Source organism: Pygocentrus nattereri, chromosome 2, assembly GCF_015220715.1.
Source record: "Pygocentrus nattereri isolate fPygNat1 chromosome 2, fPygNat1.pri, whole genome shotgun sequence".
Classification (NCBI taxonomy): Eukaryota; Metazoa; Chordata; class Actinopteri; order Characiformes; family Serrasalmidae; genus Pygocentrus; species Pygocentrus nattereri.
The window spans coordinates 1,734,514-1,752,923 of NC_051212.1; the positions used below are offsets into that span (position 1 = coordinate 1,734,514).

The window sequence follows — 18,410 nt, forward strand, 5'->3', positions numbered from 1 at the left end:
CGATGGAACCAGATTTTTTCCAAGTCATTTTAGACCGTTTATTTTGGCTGATTCTTCATGAAGAGCATTTTCAAATTATGTCAAAAACTGAAAGAAAAAAAAAATGTGTATATATATAAGGTTTTGTCCCACCAGCAGCGATATGATGATTTTGCTTTCTAATCTTCTTCTTTCGGCTGCTCCCTTTAGGGGTCGCCACAGCGGATCATCTGCCTCCGTTTTGCTTTCTAATGGAATAAGTTTAATGGCTTCCAATGAAGAGCACTAGTTTCCTGTAGGACAGGTTTAGATCCCGTTAGCAAATCATTGAATGATTCTGGAATCAGTCCCAGAGTACCTGTTAAACCATTAGGGTTCTTTACACTGTGATATCATAATAATAATAATAATAATACAGCCTGTTATTTTAATGGATTACATGGTGTTTTTCAGCAGGGTAAGAATAATGATAATACTTGGGCTGCTAAGCTCAATATTGCTTTAAAGCATATTGAGGGAAGGACATGGGCTGAGGGAGCACAGTGGACTCCAGGTCAGGCCCAAACTCCTAATATTCAAGATCTGATGAAATGGTTTTACATGATCATCTGGTGGGTGGGACAAAATTTTGCAAATGGTCAGCTACTATGACCCAAATTGCTCTCAGCATCAGTAATAAGGCTGCTGTAGACAGAACTCATAGACATAGCTGAAAGTATTGATGCCCTTCGGCTTTTTCAATACTACACGATTTTCTCAGAACTGGGCTAAAACAGACCAAAGGTTTATTTTAGTCCAGAATGAATTGAGAGTTCTGATTAAATCGTGCCCTGTAGAGATTTGAGGCACTAAAAACCAGGGGCAGCAAAGCAACCTTAATACATCAGTGAGCCTCATCCTGTTTTCTTAGAAAAACTTTTTTTCTTTCTGAACATACAGTTGGTGTAATTTACCGAAAAACCTAATTTTGTTTCATCTGTCCAAAGGACATTTTCTCAGACTGTTACTGTTCAACATGCACATTGCCTGGCTTTTCGGTTTCTCTCATAAAGTGGGGTCTTGCTGGTTCTTCTGCCATGAAGCTCAGTTTTCATTGAAACAGTGTCCAATGTTGCCACTTGAGACTGTTGCACCTTGAACTAGAAGTCATCCTGAAGTTTTACTTGCTTGTTTCGTTTTTTCCGCATCGGAAAATTAGTTGCTGTCACCACTCTTGTTTAATGTGTATTCTGAACATATAATGAGAGAATCAGAACTGGAAGATGACCGAGGATTAGAGATTGATGGAAGTAACATCCATAACTTTCAATATGCAGATGATGAAACTGATGACTAAAGATCCTTAAGAACTTCATAAGGTAAAGAAATGGTTTACAGAGTGAAAAGGTGGTAGTTCATCTCAACATGAAGAAAACAAAGACAGACAGATACAATCAAAGGAATTATGAAATAGACATTAAGTAACTTAAGGACACAAGCAGAAGAGAGGATATTCTGGAGAAACACTATGAATAGGGTTGCCAGGGGTTGAAAACTGCTTGACAGCATGTAATATCAAGCTCTGTAATTAACAGATTAGTTCCAAAGGCATTGAAGGTATATTTTTCACCTGAATATCACGGTTACTTGACCCACAAGGTCATCTAATTCATCCTAAAATAGGTCACATAATTTTGCACAGTTTTGTTACTGGAATTGTAGCCAACTTCAAGATATATCCAAAGACATCTCCTTTTTCAATCTTTATTAGCAACTAAAAGGCAAAGTACATGGACAAGGTATTTACATGATATAGACTATATTTCCAAAAGTCTTCACTCACCTATCCAAATTATTGAATTCAGGTGTTCCAGTCACTTCCATGTCCGCAGGTGTATAAAGCCGAGCCCCTAGGCCTGCAGACTGCTTCTACAGACATTAGTGAAAGAATGGGTCACTCTCAGGAGCTCAGTGTATTACAGCGTGGTAACGTGATCGGACGCCACCTGGGCAGCAAGTCCAGTCGTGAAATTTCCTCACTACTAAATATTCCACAGTCCACTGTCAGTGGGATTATAACAAAGTGGAAGCGATTGGGAATGACAGCAACTCAGCCACGAAGTGGTCGGCCACGTAAAATGACAGAGCGGTCAGTGGATGCTGAGGGGCATAGTGCGCAGAGGTCACCGACTTTCTGCAGAGTCAATCACTACTGACCTCCAAACTTCATGTGGCCTTCAGATCAGCTCAAGAACAGCGTAGAGAGCTTCATGGAATGGGTTTCCATGGCCGAGCAGCTGCATCCAAGCCTTACATCACCAAGCGTGATGCAAAGTGTGGAATGCAGTGGTGTAAAGCGCCACCACTGGACTCTAGAGCAGTGGAGACGTGTTCTCTGGAGTGACCAATCACGCTTCTCCATCTGGAAATCCAATGGACGAGTCTGGGTTTGGTGGTTGCCAGGAGACGGTACTTGTCTGACTGCATTGTGCCAAGTGTAAAGTTTGATGGAGGGGGATCAAGGTGTGGGATTGTTTTTCAGGAGTTGGGCTCGGCCCCTTAGTTCCAGTGAAAGGAACTCTTAAAGCTTCAGCACCAAGAGATTCTGGACAATTTCACGCTCCCAACTTTGTGGGAACAGTTTGGGGACGGCCCCTTCCTGTTCCAACATGACTGCGCACCAGTGCACAAAGCAGGTCCATAAAGACGTGGATGAGCCAGTTTGGTGTGTAAGAACTTGACTGGCCTGCACAGAGTCCTGACCTCAACCCCATAGAACACCTTTGGGATGAATTAGAGCGGAGACTGTGAGCCAGACCTTCTCGTCCAACATCAGTGTCTGACCTCACAAATGTGCTTCTGGAAGAACGGTCAGAAATTCCCATAAACACTCCTAACCCTTGTGGAAAGCTTTCCCAGAAGAGCTGTAGCTGTTATAGCTGCAAAGGGTGGGCCAACATCGTATTAAACCCTATGAATTAAGAATGGGATGTCACTCAAGTTCATATGCGTGTGAAGCCAGACAAGCGAATACTTTTAACAACATAGTGTAACTATCAAACATAAGTTCTCAGACTAAGCACTCATTCTTATTTTATTTTCAAGCTCACATTTTGTGTATATTTCCCACACACATAGAGCTGGCAGAGGTTTTAACCATTCAAAACCCAAAACCTATAAGCAAAATATTAAGTATCAACATATAAAATATGTTGCAAATACAAATAGGAAAAACTACAAATTTCCAAAATAGACAGTCTCCTCCTACTTTCAGCAGTCATTTGATTCTCTCTTGGACACAAGTACCTGGAGGTGCCCAAAGACAACAGACTGAGTTTGCTGTAGATGTACTTTTAAGTGCCACAGTGTTCTGCGAAGAAAAACAACAAAACAAAGAAACAAAAAATCACATCTGTAGAAGCTCAAAGCCAAAGTAGCTCCAATTAGAAAACCAGCTGGTTTCAGAAATTTCTTTTCAGACCAGTAGCATGTATTATGAGACGCACAGCTGTAGCTTTCAGCAACTAATAATGAAAATCATGGCTTTTAACTGACATCATGACTCTGTCTTACTGCATTTGTGTGTCCTTAAGGAGTTCGAATGCCTGAAGCTCTTCCTACACTCCGAGCAGTAATACGGCATCTCTCCTGTGTGAATGCGCTGGTGTATTTGGAGAATGCTCTGCATAGCGAAGCGTTTCCCGCAGTCTGAACAGTGAAACGGCTTCTCTCCTACATGAATGTGCATGTGAACCTGGAGATTGCTGTGCTGAGTAAAGCTCTTCCCACACTCTGAGCACTTGTACGGCTTCTCTCCCGTGTGGATGCGTTTGTGTGCTTGGAGAGTACTCGGCTGATTAAAACTCTTTCCACAGTCTGAGCAGTGATACGGCTTCGCCCCTGTGTGGATGCGCTGGTGCCTTCTCAGGGTGCCTTTCTCCCTAAAGCTCTTCCCACACTCTGAGCAGCAATGTGGCTTCTCTCCTGTGTGAATGAGCTGGTGTGTCTGCAGACTGGCCTGTTGACTGAAGCTCTTCCCGCACTCCGAGCAGCAGTGTGGCTTCTCTCCTGTGTGACTGCGCTGATGACGTTGAAGATGACCCTGGATAGTGTAGCTCTTCCCACACTCTGAGCAGTGATACGGCTTCTCTCCTGTGTGAAAGCGAAGGTGTGTTTTGAGTTGACTCTCTATAACAAAACTCTTTCCACACTCGGAACAGTGGTGACTTCTCTTCTTGCCGGCAATCTTCCGCTTTTTCCTGTTACGGGTTTTAGGCATCTCTTGATGTGTTTGTGGATGTAAATTGTAATGGTGTATGAAAGCGAACTGTGAAAATGGGCTCAGGACATCATTCTTTCCTGGAAGACAAAACAAAAAAAAATGGTGTATTTTAAACCTGGTAGGTTGGATTATGTGTAGAAGTACCAAATCTCCTACTTAAGGACAAATGCACAATTGTCCAAAGAGTACCATGATCTTATAATCTTTCACAAAACAAAGGCAGATGCTCACACACAAGCTGCACAGCTTCATCAGGGACGAAATTACTGGTCAGTTTGTTTGGAACATCCGAAACAGCTGTTGGCTCTACAAGGTCACCTGATCCAACTCATCACTTAATCGCCAGGTTTAGCTGGGAGGCTAGAGCATGGACCTCACCAAATTGTGCAGGACCCTGGCCCTCATATCCCCACCAAAGCTCGTTAAAATGGCCTTTTTAATGTTCCTTATAATGAGCTACAAATACACAGATATTATGTACTGATGTGGAAATTCTGGGCCAATGCTGATGATTTTAATGTATATGTATTGATGCTGATGCATAAATATACATTCATAAAATCTAACAATTGTTCTATTCAATTTCTTCATTTTTATTCCTTGTTCTTTCCTCTAGCCGCACTTTATTTAGATGTAATTTGTTGAACAAAATTTATGACAGTGTGGCGTGATGACCAATATTTTATATATATATATATATATATATATATATATATATATATATATATATATATATATATACATACACACATACATACACACACCTGTCATGCATAACATTATGAACACCTCCTTGTTTCTACATTGGTCAGGAGCCCTATGGACCCTCACAAAGCAGGTACTATTTGGGTGGTGGGTCATTCTCAGCACTGCAGTAACACTGACATGGTGGTGGTGTGTTAGTGTGTGTTGTGCTTGTCTGAGTGGATCAGACACAGCAGTGCTGCTGGAGTTTTTAAACACCTCACTGTCGCTGCTGGACTGAGAATAGTCCACCAACCAAAAACATCCAGCCAACAGCGTCCTGTGGGCGGCATCCTGTGGGTGGCGTCCTGTGACCACTGATGAAGGACTAGAGGATGACCAACACAAACTGTGCAGCAGCAGATGAGCTGTCGTCTCTGACTTTACATCTACAAGGTGGACCGACAAGGTAGGAGTGTCTAACAGAGTGGACAGTGAGTGGACACAGTGTTTAAAAACTCCAGCAGCACTGCTGCATCTGATCCACTCGTACCAGCACAACACACACTAACACACCACCACTACATCAGTATTACTGCAGTGCTGAGAATGACCCACCACCCAAATAGTACCTGCTCTGTGAGGGTCCATGGGGGTCCTGACCACTGAAGAACAGGGTAACAGAGTATCAGAGAAACAGATGGACTACAGTCTGTAACTGTAGAACTACAGAGTGCAGCTATACAGTAAGTGGAGCTGATAAAGTGGACAATGAGTGTAGAAACAAGGAGGTGGTCAGAATGTTATATATTACACACACACACAGAGAAATTGTGACTAAACCCACTTTGAATAGCACCCTAGTGGAATCTAACGTGTGTCTGTACCTGCCTGTACAGATAAAGTGGCATCATCATGATACAGTTTGTCCGTTCTTTGGACTGTTTTATTGTGAATTCATTATGTAAATCCTAATTACAGCATCATACTTGTACCAAACCTAGCAAGTAAAATCATTAATCCACTGGACATACAGGTCCAAGAGCCCAGAGCTAACACCAGTTTACTCAGCTGAGTCATGTTGGCTTAGATCCAATCCAGCTTAGACAGACTGCTCCTCCTAAACCTCTCCAACTGGTCCTGTGGGTTTAACGGACACATACTGGTCAAGAGTTCACCTGCTCCTCACTGCGGCGCAGCTGCTCCTTCTCCCTCCAGCAGAACTGCCGAACGGCAACTCATCTTCTTCTCCACTATACTGGAAGCGGAGAACCACAGTTGCAAAGTTATAGTGCCACCTCCTGGACGGCAGAGCTCACTCACACTCTTTAGTAAAGACAAAAGTTCTATATAGAACCATGAACACTCAAACAGCCGTTTTGCATAGTGGAATGGTTTTCAGATTGATGGAGAACATGTTGTTGATGGTTCTACAAAGAACCTTTCTGAAACTGGATCCATGTAGCTTTGAAAAGGGTTCTTCTGTTGTTACAACCCTATTAGCAAGAGGATAGTAGACCACCGTTGGCCCGCTGAAGTCAAAGCTGGTGATCCACTGGCATTTTCCTCAGCGTTTTCCGGGTGGCCCACCGGTGGTTAAACAGAGCATTAGAAAAAAAATCCACTTTTCATCACTTTTTCACTCACTGTCCAATTTACTGATTTTTCTTTCCCTGATTTCTATAGTTATGCTCTGTAAATGAGATTGGTATATAATATTAATCCAGCTCAGGATCAGCAACAACACTTTCTATAAATCCTTTTATATCAGGTCAGTGTTATTTTTCTCTCTCAGTTGTTTGTAATATTTTGTCTTAGTTTATTTTCTGAATTAAACGTCTCTGTTCATTTAAAATCTGTTTGAGGAGATTAAAAACCAGTTAGCGCTTGTGTGCAGGACAGGATTCTGGATGGTCCGAGGGTGGGCCAGCAGTGGCAAACAGTCAGTGAGCTGCCAAGCCTATCAAGCTAGTGGACCGATAGATGCTCACTATCCTGGAAGCTTGACATCATCACAATAGCAGAACCGGTTTTGGCAGTATATTGAGTCTGAAGATCCATTTCAGCTTGAAGATGGCTCTTTGAGAGTTCATGGTCCTAAACAGAACCACTGCCTTTATTAAAGAACCATGAGAACCATCTTTTTTTAGAGCGTACCTAAATATATATATATATATATATATATATATATATATATATATATATATATATATATATATATATATATATATATATATAATGTATAAAATACATAAAATATATATATATAATTTATATATATAAAATGTGAAATTACCATCAAATTAATTGCCATGTGTTGTCATAACTATGTTAATTCTTCTTTTGATGCACTGGGATGTTGACTAGTCGGCCAAAGTGTTTGTCCAAGGTTAAGAAGGTCATTAGATGCTTTTGCCCCATCTAATTCTCTACAACTCCAGACTCGGAGGACACAGCCAATGTGCTGGGTGGATACCGGAGTGTAAACATCAAGATGCTCATTTAAAGCTTTCCATTTTCAATCTATGAAAACAAGATTGCACATTTTTCCCGTGTATTTTTCCCCACCAGGGCAAAGGTCTGTAAAACATTCGGTATAAATAGTTTATCTTTACAACAGACACTAGTCTTAAATTAACATGTACATTTAATCGTTTTCTATGTAGGTTTAAAGGGATCTACTCCCAGTACTGATCAGCGACTGACGCGAAAGATTAGTGTACAGTGGATGGATAATGAAACATCTTCCAAAGAAGAGCTCCTTTTATTTACAAGCTCACATTCTGCATTCTCCCCACAGTTGTCCATTTTTAAACAAAACTTCTAGCAAAACAAAAAATCTGCGTGAAAATGTTATAAATATGCTGCAAAAAATAAAAAATCAAACTGAACTTCTTTAAAGTTACACAGCCTCTTTTTACTCTGCCATTATTCTGATCCTCCATTTACTTCTCCAGGCCTGAAGGTGCAGAAGAGGCAACTATACAAGAGGCTGAACTGGCAGCAGATGCTGGATTAGGGTTACCAAAGTTCTGTGAAGATTAAAATATTGATAACAGCTGAACATCCAGAGACTGTTTCTTCTGATCTGAGTGGAGAAGATCCAGGGCTTCAGGAATTTCCTCTCAGACTGAAGAATACAACTGTGCAAGCATGCAATTCATAGGGGGAGAGATCTCGAGGGAGGGAACCCATCAGCACTGAAACACCAAAAAAAAGACGGTTCTTCAAGGGTTCTTCATTAAACCATTGGCTCTATATAGCACCAAGAACCTGTTCATGCTTAAATGGTGAAATGGGTCTTCAGACTGAAGGAGAATGTGTTGCATGGTTCTATACAGAACCTTGCTGAAAATGGTTCTAGCACCAAAAAGATTTGTAAGGTTTGTCCTCACAAGATTGACATCACAACAATTGAAAAATCCTTTTCGGGGCTATGTAGAACCATATGCACAATGCATTCTCCGTCGGTCTGAAGAACCATTTCACCATGCAAAGAACCATTTTGAGCATGGAATGGTTCTATACAGAACTGTTCTGACTAGAACCATTACCTTTACTAAAGAACCTCTGAAGAACCATCTTTGAGTTTACATTAAAAAACCATTATGCATGTTAAGCTTTAAAAGCCGATGATGAAAGTGTTACACGGATAAACATATTCCGTGTGTTTCTTCCTCCCTCTTAATGCATTTGTGTGTCTTTAGAGTATTGGAATGCCTGAAGTTCCGGCCACAGTCGGAGCAGTAATACGGCATCTCCCCGGTGTGAATCTGCTGGTGGACCTGCAGGTGGCTCTGCTGGTTAAAGCTCTTCCCGCACTCTGAGCACTGATACGGCTTCTCCCTGGTGTGGATGCGCTGGTGTAGCTGAAGATGACTCTGCTGATTAAAGCTCTTCCCACACTCTGAGCAGCAATAGGGCTTTTCTCTAGTGTGAATGCGCTGATGCCGGGTCAGCGTCCCTCTCTCCCGGAAACGCTTCCCGCACTCTGAACAACAGTACGGCTTCTCTCCTGTGTGGATGAGCTGGTGTGTTTGGAGTCCGTTGAGCTGGTTAAAACTCTTCCCGCAGTCTGAGCAGCGATACGGCTTCTCTCCTGTGTGGATGCGTCTGTGCCTTTGGAGATTACACTGCTGAGTAAAGCTCCTCCCGCACTGGGAACAGCAGAGAGATCTCCTGCTGCCAGTGTTGTTCTCCTTCTGCCTGAGATGGTCATTAGTGCCAGAGGTCATCTGCCGAGCACTGGACAGCATGTTTAGACATCAGCAACGTATTCCGCATTGGGGCATCTCCTGATGTGGTTGTGGACACTTGGAGAAGGAGAGGACTCACAACTGGACGTTATTCATTTCTGAAGGAGAAAAGACAAAATTCATGAAGATCATGTAGAAAATGCTCAGTTAGTTTCAGATCAGGTGAGATCAGGTTTTTTCTTAGTTTATACATACTACTTAAATTAGTAGATAAATGAAACGGTACATGATGTTGTACTTAAAATACAGCACGCCAAATATTAGTAACATTAGTATGTCGCTGCTGTCGGAACAAAACCTTGTGTCTCCGTTTTTCAGTTTTCGAGATAGTTTGAACGTGCCTGTGGTCCTATGTATTGTGTGTACATTTCATTATGAAAGAACCAAAAGAAATTACCCAAATTTCCTTGGTAAAAACCTCTGGTTCCATAGACTTACATTAAAAGTAGAGTACGTTTTTACCTTCTCCTGTAAAGCTACAAGGTTTTGATCCGACAACAGCAATAAGCAACAGTGAAGAATTTAGACTATGCCGTTTCTCACGCATCATTGTACACATGTGATGATGTTTTCTCAATGCATTTCACATGTATTATTATATTTCAAGAGTAAAATGTTTAGAACTGAAGAAAATACTTCAGGCTATATTTCCCATGTGAAGAAAACCTGGTTTTAGTCTGGCCAAAGCCGAATTCATACCTCAAAATTAACGGGCACCAAGCTGCAATGCTAAAGGTAACTGAATAAAGCCCATGGATTAAAAGATCTGTGATTTAAAGCCAGTATGAATTTGCCATATCTGTAGTCTGCTCATATTTAAGATTAAGTGACCCTTATTAGTCCCGCAATGGGAAGTTTCACCTCCACATTTAACCCATCCGTGCAGTGAAACATCACATACACACTAGTGAACACACACACACTAGGGGGCAGTGAGCACACTTGCCCAGAGTGGTGGGCAGCCCAATCCGCAGTGCATGGGCAGCAGTTGGGGGTTAGGTGTCTTGCTCAAGAACACCTCAGTCGTGCTGTCGGCCCTGGGGATTGAAATGGCGTCCTTCCGGTCACAAGGCTGGTTCCCTAACCTCCAGCCCATGACTGCCCCAATAATAATAATAATAATAATAATAATAATAATAATAATAACAACAATTTCTGAGTGAATTTCCTCCAATAATTCACAGAATTCAGAGCACGCTCAATAATAGTAGTCCTGTTTGAATCAGAGAATCACAGTAATGTGGCGTTAATAAGAAAACCTGGTAATAGAAAACAGCGCCTCCATCTAAGCATGAAATGGTTCTGTACAGAACTCATATATAGAACTCTAAGTAGATGATTCCCTATAGTGAAGAACCCTTTAGGGAACCATCTTTGAAGAGAGTATAAACGTAGCATTAGTATTATGTTATAATCACTGCTCGGGGAAAAATGAACAAAAAAACCCATTAAGTGTTCTTGTTGGTTTCTGATGGTGTTGTAATGTGTTTTGTCATTTACATTTTACAGCATTTGGCTGACGCTCTTATCCAGAACAACTTACAATTTGATCATGTTACACAGGGAGGCCAAGGTGGTGTTCGGAGTCTTGCCCAAGGACTCTTATTGGTATAGTGTAGGGTGTTTGCCCAGGTGGGGATTGAACCCCAGTCTACAGTATAGAAGGCAGAGGTGTTAACCACTACACTAACCAACTAATTTTTTTTTAATGGGTTAATATCACAGTCAAAAGGATCCTAATGGTTTAACAGGTGACCAATGGCTGAATCTAAATGCATTTGATGGTTTCTTAGTAGGACCTAAAGGTGTTCTACAGGAAAGTAGTGGTCTCTATTGGAAAGCATTAAGCCAATTCCCATTAGAAAGCAAAGTCATTAGGTTTTAATCTTAATGGTTTCTAATGGTCCTTTTTCAGCAGGAATATGTTATTTATTTACCAAATAACTGCTTTATAACTGTCTTATTAAATTTTAATTTAACTGTTCCCAGATGTTAGACAGTTTTAGGCCGACTCTGGTTTTCCTATGTGAGTGTTGGTTGACTACCAGGTAGATGTCAGGCATGCGGGCCAGAACAGGGCCTGATCCTGGACAGCTTCATACGGTTTTGCCCCGTGTCTACATTTGTGGGACAGTTCTCGTGTGAATATTGTGGGCCAAAAATGTAGTTGGGCCAGACTGGGACCAGATTGGGGCCATATCCTTTAGTTCTACTCCCTTTACAGTGTGTGGACCAGATCTGGGCCAAGGACCAAGCCAAATACTGGGCCAGAACGTGGCCCAGAAGTGAACCAGAGAAATTTTGCTAACTGGGTTTCTACAAAAACTTAAAAAGCTCTTAATTAAGGAGCCCAACTAATCAGAATCTGTGCTGACTTTATATTCCTATAAGCACAGAAGCACAAAGTTTACTCCATGGCAAAGTTTAAAACAGCACTGCAGACATCACCAGATAACAGTGTCCACTATAAATAAACAGTGACCAGTATAAATCAACCAACACACAGCCTCAGCTGAGCTAAGATCAGCCTGCCTACCCAGCCAGCTCAGTCTTCCTCTCATCACCTCTCCCTCCATTTCTCTGAGAGGAGAACCAGCGCGTCGCAGCACTGAACGGAGCACGACCTTCAGCAGCGCAGCTCCGGCTTCTCTCCTCCAGCAGCGCCGCGGAGGAACCGCTCTGGAAACAGCTGATGGGAGGATCTCCTTCTCTGCTTTAATTGACTGTTTCAGTCACAGTTACAGAACTAGCGCCACCACCTGGACTGCAGGGGGCGGGAACCACGTGATGACGGAGCCTTACCCACAAACCACGCCCACTGTGCTACGATTGGCTAGAAGATAATGCAGGCAGTCCACCGATTGGCCAACTGAAAAGTGCTCCACATCACCCTCAGAACTAGAAGTTGGTCTACTAACAGGAGAGCAGGACATGTTTTACTATATTTCACACACTGGACATTGATTGGTTATTAAATCAATTTCTGTAGATCATTCTGTGAGCTCCTGTAACCAAAACCTCACCTGGCCACACACACACACATTTTCGAGCCGCTTCTCCCTCAGGGTCGCTGGAGTCTATCCCAGCGGTCATCAGGCGGAAGGCAGGATACACCCTGGACAGGTTGCCAGTCCATCGCAGGAAAGACAGACAGACAAACACATTCACACTCAGGGGCAATGCAGCATGTCCAGTCAGCCTGACTGCATGTCTTTGGACTCTGGAAGGAAACCCACACAGATACAGGGAGAACATGCCTGGACCCTGGTCGCCGGCCAGGGAATCAAACCCAGGCCCTTCTTGCTGTGAGGCCACAGCGCTACCCACCGTTTACCTGGCCAACACAGCTTAATTCTGATTGTGGTTCTTGTTCTGATTACATCAGTTTCTCTTGGGTATCGAATCCATTTTATGAAATAATTACATCAATTTCTGTCTGTCTTCTCTTCATCTCAGTGTGGACGTTTTTCAGGGACGGTGCAACTTGTGCCATTAAGTTCTTTCTATAATTTATATAATGTGTTGACCTTTTCTAAGAGCAGAGTCATAATTGTCATAAGTGTGAAGTCTAAACTCAGGGTTACATTCAAGTCTTGCTATGCAGCTCTCACGTTCGTAAGACTCTCATAAAACCTCCAAGCATGACCTATTATGAGCTCTGGTGAGAGTTTATAGTCACAGTCGGCTTTATTTTGATGTTGGCAGTTAAAAGGCAACCTCTGAAGACTCAAGGCCTGTACCTTCTTGTAGCATTCAGCCAATAAGATATCTGTTGGTTTGTTTGTCCATATTTTTCTTTAGTAAAACATTATTTCACATGCTGTGCCTGGTATTGTTTATGTTAAGCTAACATGGCCTATGTTTTCTCATCAATGCTGTGTTTAGTTTTCACAGTGGATTTGGAGAAAAGCCTTCAAATAAACCAGCAGCAAGAGAACCACTGGTGTCTGCCGGTGATACGACAGAATTATAAACGAGGTGGGTGATATGGAAAAAAATATACATCACAATACGTGAAAATGTTTACATGACACTTGGAAAACATACAAAAAAAAGCCCCAGCAATGCCAGATTTACAGAAATATTGCGAAATGGTGAATGTGATGATTATACGTTTTATTTTGTTTAACATATCGCATCCTACCCTGCACTAAATCCAATTAAAACTGCTAACTGTGCACTCTTTACAACGACACATGCGTTTCCTCAACGTTCTCACGATATCCACCATGTACTCAGAAATGCGTAACATCGTTTATCACAATAACGATAAAATATCACCGTACTGCCCATCCCTATTTCAGAGACACCGACATGAATGTGTGATGAACATCTAGTTGTGCACCCACCATCAGGTTACTGTGCTCAGTACCCAGCAAATTCATCCAGCCCAATTCCAACTATACTGTTGGCACAATCAGCAGTGTCTCAGAAACAATATGGCCAGTACCCGACCGGGTGCCACCACAGCTAGGCTTCTCTAGTACTTGTAGAAGAGCCACTGGCCCGACTCTAGCTGGACAGGACTCTGCGATTGAGGGCCAGTGCCTCATATCGTTCACACCAGCATCACCACAGTAATGGAGTGAAGAAAGTATAGGAAGATCACAGGAGAGAAATCTGACATAATTGCAGTGGTTTCTCATCAAAACGTTACATTTTACCCTCTGCTTTTTAATTAGCGATAGTCTATTAATATTTGAATAAATTAAGAACCTTCTTTAACTATGGTATTGAGCTGCTTTTCTGGTCCAGTAATGAGTTTCTGGTCTGTACAAATCTGGCATCGAGACTTGGGCCATTGTATTTAGCCTGATACTGGGCAGTCCAGAGATATGACCTCCTCACAGTGAATCTCAAGAAATGTGTCAGAGAGCTGACAAAATTAGCAGAAGACAAAGCGATGGATGTATACAGAGATAACCAAAAACGCTTTCTACTTTAATTTCTTCAACTATATCAACTGATCCATCAGAGAAGCCAAAACCCAAGACCACTGTCATAGCACCATCAATGCATGCCAGTATACTAGGCAACAACTTGTGCTCCGTTCTGAGACTTAAGTTATTCCCTTTACCCGCTTCATCACCAAATGGCTGGACTCAAGACCACAAGCTGAAAACATGGCCTGTTGATACCACAGAGCAAAGTCTGGAAAACCTTCAGGTCTGTGAATAACAACAATGTGAATGACTTCCCAGACTTGAATGACTGTATCCCAGCAGAGATGAACTACAGGTACAACAACGATCTCAAATACAGAGCTAAACTGGAATGGCATTTTCCTTAAAAAGTCTGGACTCCAGACCACTTCAAGCAGAAAACTTCAAATATTGCATCCCCTACTTCAGGATTCCTCATGGGAGTCATGGTGATGTTCAGCTTTTCTTTGGGGACCATTTTGCCTCACGGCACCCTGCATGTATCCCTCAACCTTAAAGGCCAAAATCTACTCAAAAAATCATAAAACACTCCAGTTTCACCACAAACCACTCTGAATGACTGTTCACATCTTAACCAGTTAATCATGCAGGAATTGCATAAAACTGGAGTTCTCCTTAAAGTAGACTCATGCAGGTCTAAAAAGTTACGAGTTTTATTCAGTGACTTAATATACTTATAGAAATAATCACTCTTGTACAGGGATTAAAAGGTTTACCAACCTTACCACAATTAACTGAACTGCTTCCCGCTCACACTGTATTCCCAGGAAAACAGTCCCATTGTTCACAGAGGAAAATTTGATTCAAAGCTGAATTTTATACAAAGCCCCTTCAAACAGGAGTCTTTATAAAGCCTGTTTTTTTTTTCAATTATATTTCCACCAATAAGCTGCAATAACAATGAAGTTGTATATACACAAGTCACAAGAAGAAGGAAGTTGTGCAAAAAGAATTTCTGTACAAAAATAAAGAGGGTCTCCTTAAATTAACAATGAATAATAATAAAAAAACATTCATTAGTTCATGCGTCAGTAGACAAGAGGATCGGCTGGAAATAACAGCCCATATTTATCAAATCTCAGAATAATTATACCGATCTAGGATTAGTTCCTACTGTTTACACAACACTGAACAGACTTCCATGACCTGATCTTAGTAGAGAAACTTAACTTACATAAATATATTACACTTTAAAGAGTGAAATAAACATTTATACACTGTAATTTTCTAGTTACAGGTAACTATTAAATTTGTGAATGTTTGGTATGTTTTCCCATTGTTATTCTTTTCTTAAGCTTTCATTTTATATATCCATGTCTTCCCTTTAATTTTAAGACTATAAATTCTGCTGTATGATTTGTTTGAAGATGCCTGTACAGTGAATTTTCCATTTTCACTTGATATTCAGTTACATATAACTGTACTCTTATGTAATAGTTTATACACAGAAAAGGAGGGAGCCACCCTCCATATTGCAAAAGCCTAAGGCCATCTGAGGAAGTGATGTGTAAAGCAGTGCCAGGCATTTATGGATAAATCAACACCAAAGTGACATTTTGTGATTCAGTTTTTGGGCATGGACGTGACTTCATCTGCTGGAGATTTATTTTCACTTCCCACTTTGCTTTTTCGTTTTCAAGTTCACCAATGTGCAAATATATGTTCATTAGCAGTAGGCAGCGCTATGGAGTGCATTTTAAAACATCCTCAGACCTCAGCGTCAGAACGGCATCACTCCTTGGACTAAATGACTTCGAGTCTCAGGGAAAAACATCGTCGAGTCTCAGATCTCGTGTAATTGAACATCAGACCAACGGCCTAGAAAAAACTGAAAATGTTAGACTGCCCTGTATATCAAGATAGAAAACTACTGTGTAAGTTATACGAACCAATATATGCTCAACCAGGCTTGTGTTTGGTCCGACACCTTTTTTCTGAGGCCGTTTGGTCTGATGCCATTTGGTCTGATGTTCAGAACCATAAGCAACAAATGCGCGTTTTAAATCAACAACCTGACCACATTAACAGCTGCTTTCTGGCAAACATATGTCGTATGTTTCCGCCTCCCTCTTAATGCATTTGTGCCTCTTTAAAGTGTTTGGATGTCTGAAGTTCTTCCCGCAGTTTGAGCAGTAATACGGCATCTCTCCAGAGTGAATGCGCTGGTGTAACTGGAGATGACCCCGTTGGCTAAAACTCTTCCCACACTCTGAGCAGCGATACGGTTTCTCTCCCGTGTGAATGCGCTCATGTTGCTGGAGAATACTCTGTTGAGTAAAACTCCTCCCACACTTGGAGCACTGATACGGTTTCTCTCCTGTGTGAACGTGCTTGTGTTTTTTGAGGGTACTTCTGTCTCTAAAGCTGTTTCCACAGTACGAACAGTAACAGGGTTTCTCTCCGGTGTGAATGCGCTGGTGTCGCTGGAGATGAGCCTGTTGACTAAATCTCTTCCCACACTCTGCGCAGTGATACGGTTTCTCTCCTGTGTGAATGCGCTGGTGCCGTTGTAGACAGCTCTGCAGGGTAAAACACTTCCCACACTCCGAACAGCAATGCGGTTTCTCCGCAGTGTGAATGCGCTGGTGTCGTTGGAGACTACAATGCTGGGTAAAACTCTTTCCACACTGTGAGCAGTGGTACGGTTTCTCTGCTGTGTGAACGCGCTGGTGTATTTTGAGAGTTCCTTTCTTTTTAAAACTCTTCCCACAGTCCGAGCAGTAATACGGTTTCTCTGCAGTGTGAATACACTGGTGTCGTTGGAGATTACTCTTCTGATTAAAACTCCTCCCACACTCTGAGCAGTGATAGGGTTTCTCTCCAGTGTGAACGCGCCAGTGTGCTTTGAGATTACTCTTCTGATTAAAGCTCTTCCCACAGTCCGAGCACTGATATGGTTTCTCTCCAGTGTGAATTCGCTGGTGTGCTTTGACGTTGCTGTTTTGATTAAAAGTCCTCCCGCAGTCTGAGCAGCGGTGAGTTTTCCTTTTGTACGTATTATCCTGCGTTCTTCTCTCAGATGTTTCAGAACAGACAGTACTAGAGGATGGTTGGTGAGTACAGAAGCTTGTTTTGGATGCCATGTTTCATATGTATTGTCTCTGGATCCCAGCAGTGAGATGTATTGCTCTTGTTGACATCTCCTGATGTGCTTGTGGAGATAAGTTTAAACCATGCAGGAAGGTGGACACTAGAAGCAGGAGAGGACTTGCACCAGGACATCATCCATTTCTGGAGGAGAAAATGAAAAAGAAGAAAATGAATTAAAAACTTAATGTGAAATGCAAACAAAGCTTGATCACCCTGATCAGTCTCCTAACATCAAGACCACTACATGGCCAAGCTCATATGCATTCCACTCTTCTGCACTTCTTTTGCCCCAATGTACATGTTCATGGCAAAAACGACGCACATAATGCTCTCAAGAGCTTGATTGCAGTCTTCTCTGACAGAGAAGGAGCCAACACCCAAATAGTCCCTGCTCTGTGAGGGTCCATGGGGGTCCTGACCACTGAAGAACAGGATAAAAGGGGGTAACAAAGTATCAGAGAAACAGATGATCACATGATTACCTTCAGGTTCTTGGCAACAAATGGCAGCAGACCTCTTGCATTGAGTGAATGGACATTATCAGGTATGTGCAGCCGAGTTTGGGCATTTTATATTGTTCATGTGAACAGTAGCCCCAGTTATCCCTGAAGCTGTGGGAAGAGGGAAAGCCTCAAAGTGTACAGGGGTAGTCACTACTCTTGGATGTGTACCTTCTTGCAGAGTTTAGTTACAAAGTGCATTGTCCTCCCTTACCTAGCACTAATGCATCTGATCCAGGCAATCAAGGACTTCTGAAGAAATTAATTAGCTGGAGCAGATGCAGCAGATCATGGATGGAACTGCACTGCACAGGAAGGTAGATCTCCTGGACCAGGGTTGATGAACACTGGTTTATCACTTTTATGCACTCTTTAAAAAGATGGTTCTTTAGTAACTACAGTTCCTATATAGAATCATTAACACGTCAAAGAATCATTTGCAGGCTTAAATGGTTCTATGCATGGTAAAATCAATGTTCTGTTTGATGGTGAATGTATTGTAAATGGTTCTATATAGGACCTAAAAGGGTTCTTCTGTTACAAACTTGACATCCTAACAGCATAACCAATATAGACCTATAAATATGGGACTCCGTGTCAACCCGAGGAACCATTTCACCATTCAATGAACCATTCAACCATGCAAATGGTTCTTTGAGTGTTTATGGTTCTACCCACTGACTTTAATAAGCCCATG

At 41.9% G+C, this 18,410-nt stretch overlaps 1 protein-coding gene across 1 annotated transcript; it reads right to left on the minus strand.

The window, feature by feature from the left end:
- Nucleotides 1–3,034: 3,034 nt before the first annotated feature.
- On the minus strand, nt 3,035–18,410 carry LOC119261790 (zinc finger protein 850-like). The gene is made up of 5 exons (XM_037531529.1): nt 17,696–18,410; nt 16,148–17,354; nt 8,573–9,183; nt 6,060–6,064; nt 3,035–4,317 (listed from the first exon to the last, which is right to left on the minus strand). Exons 2-5 carry the CDS (start codon nt 17,204–17,206, stop codon nt 3,515–3,517), a joined length of 2,478 nt encoding a protein of 825 aa, XP_037387426.1. The 5' UTR covers nt 17,207–17,354; nt 17,696–18,410; the 3' UTR covers nt 3,035–3,514.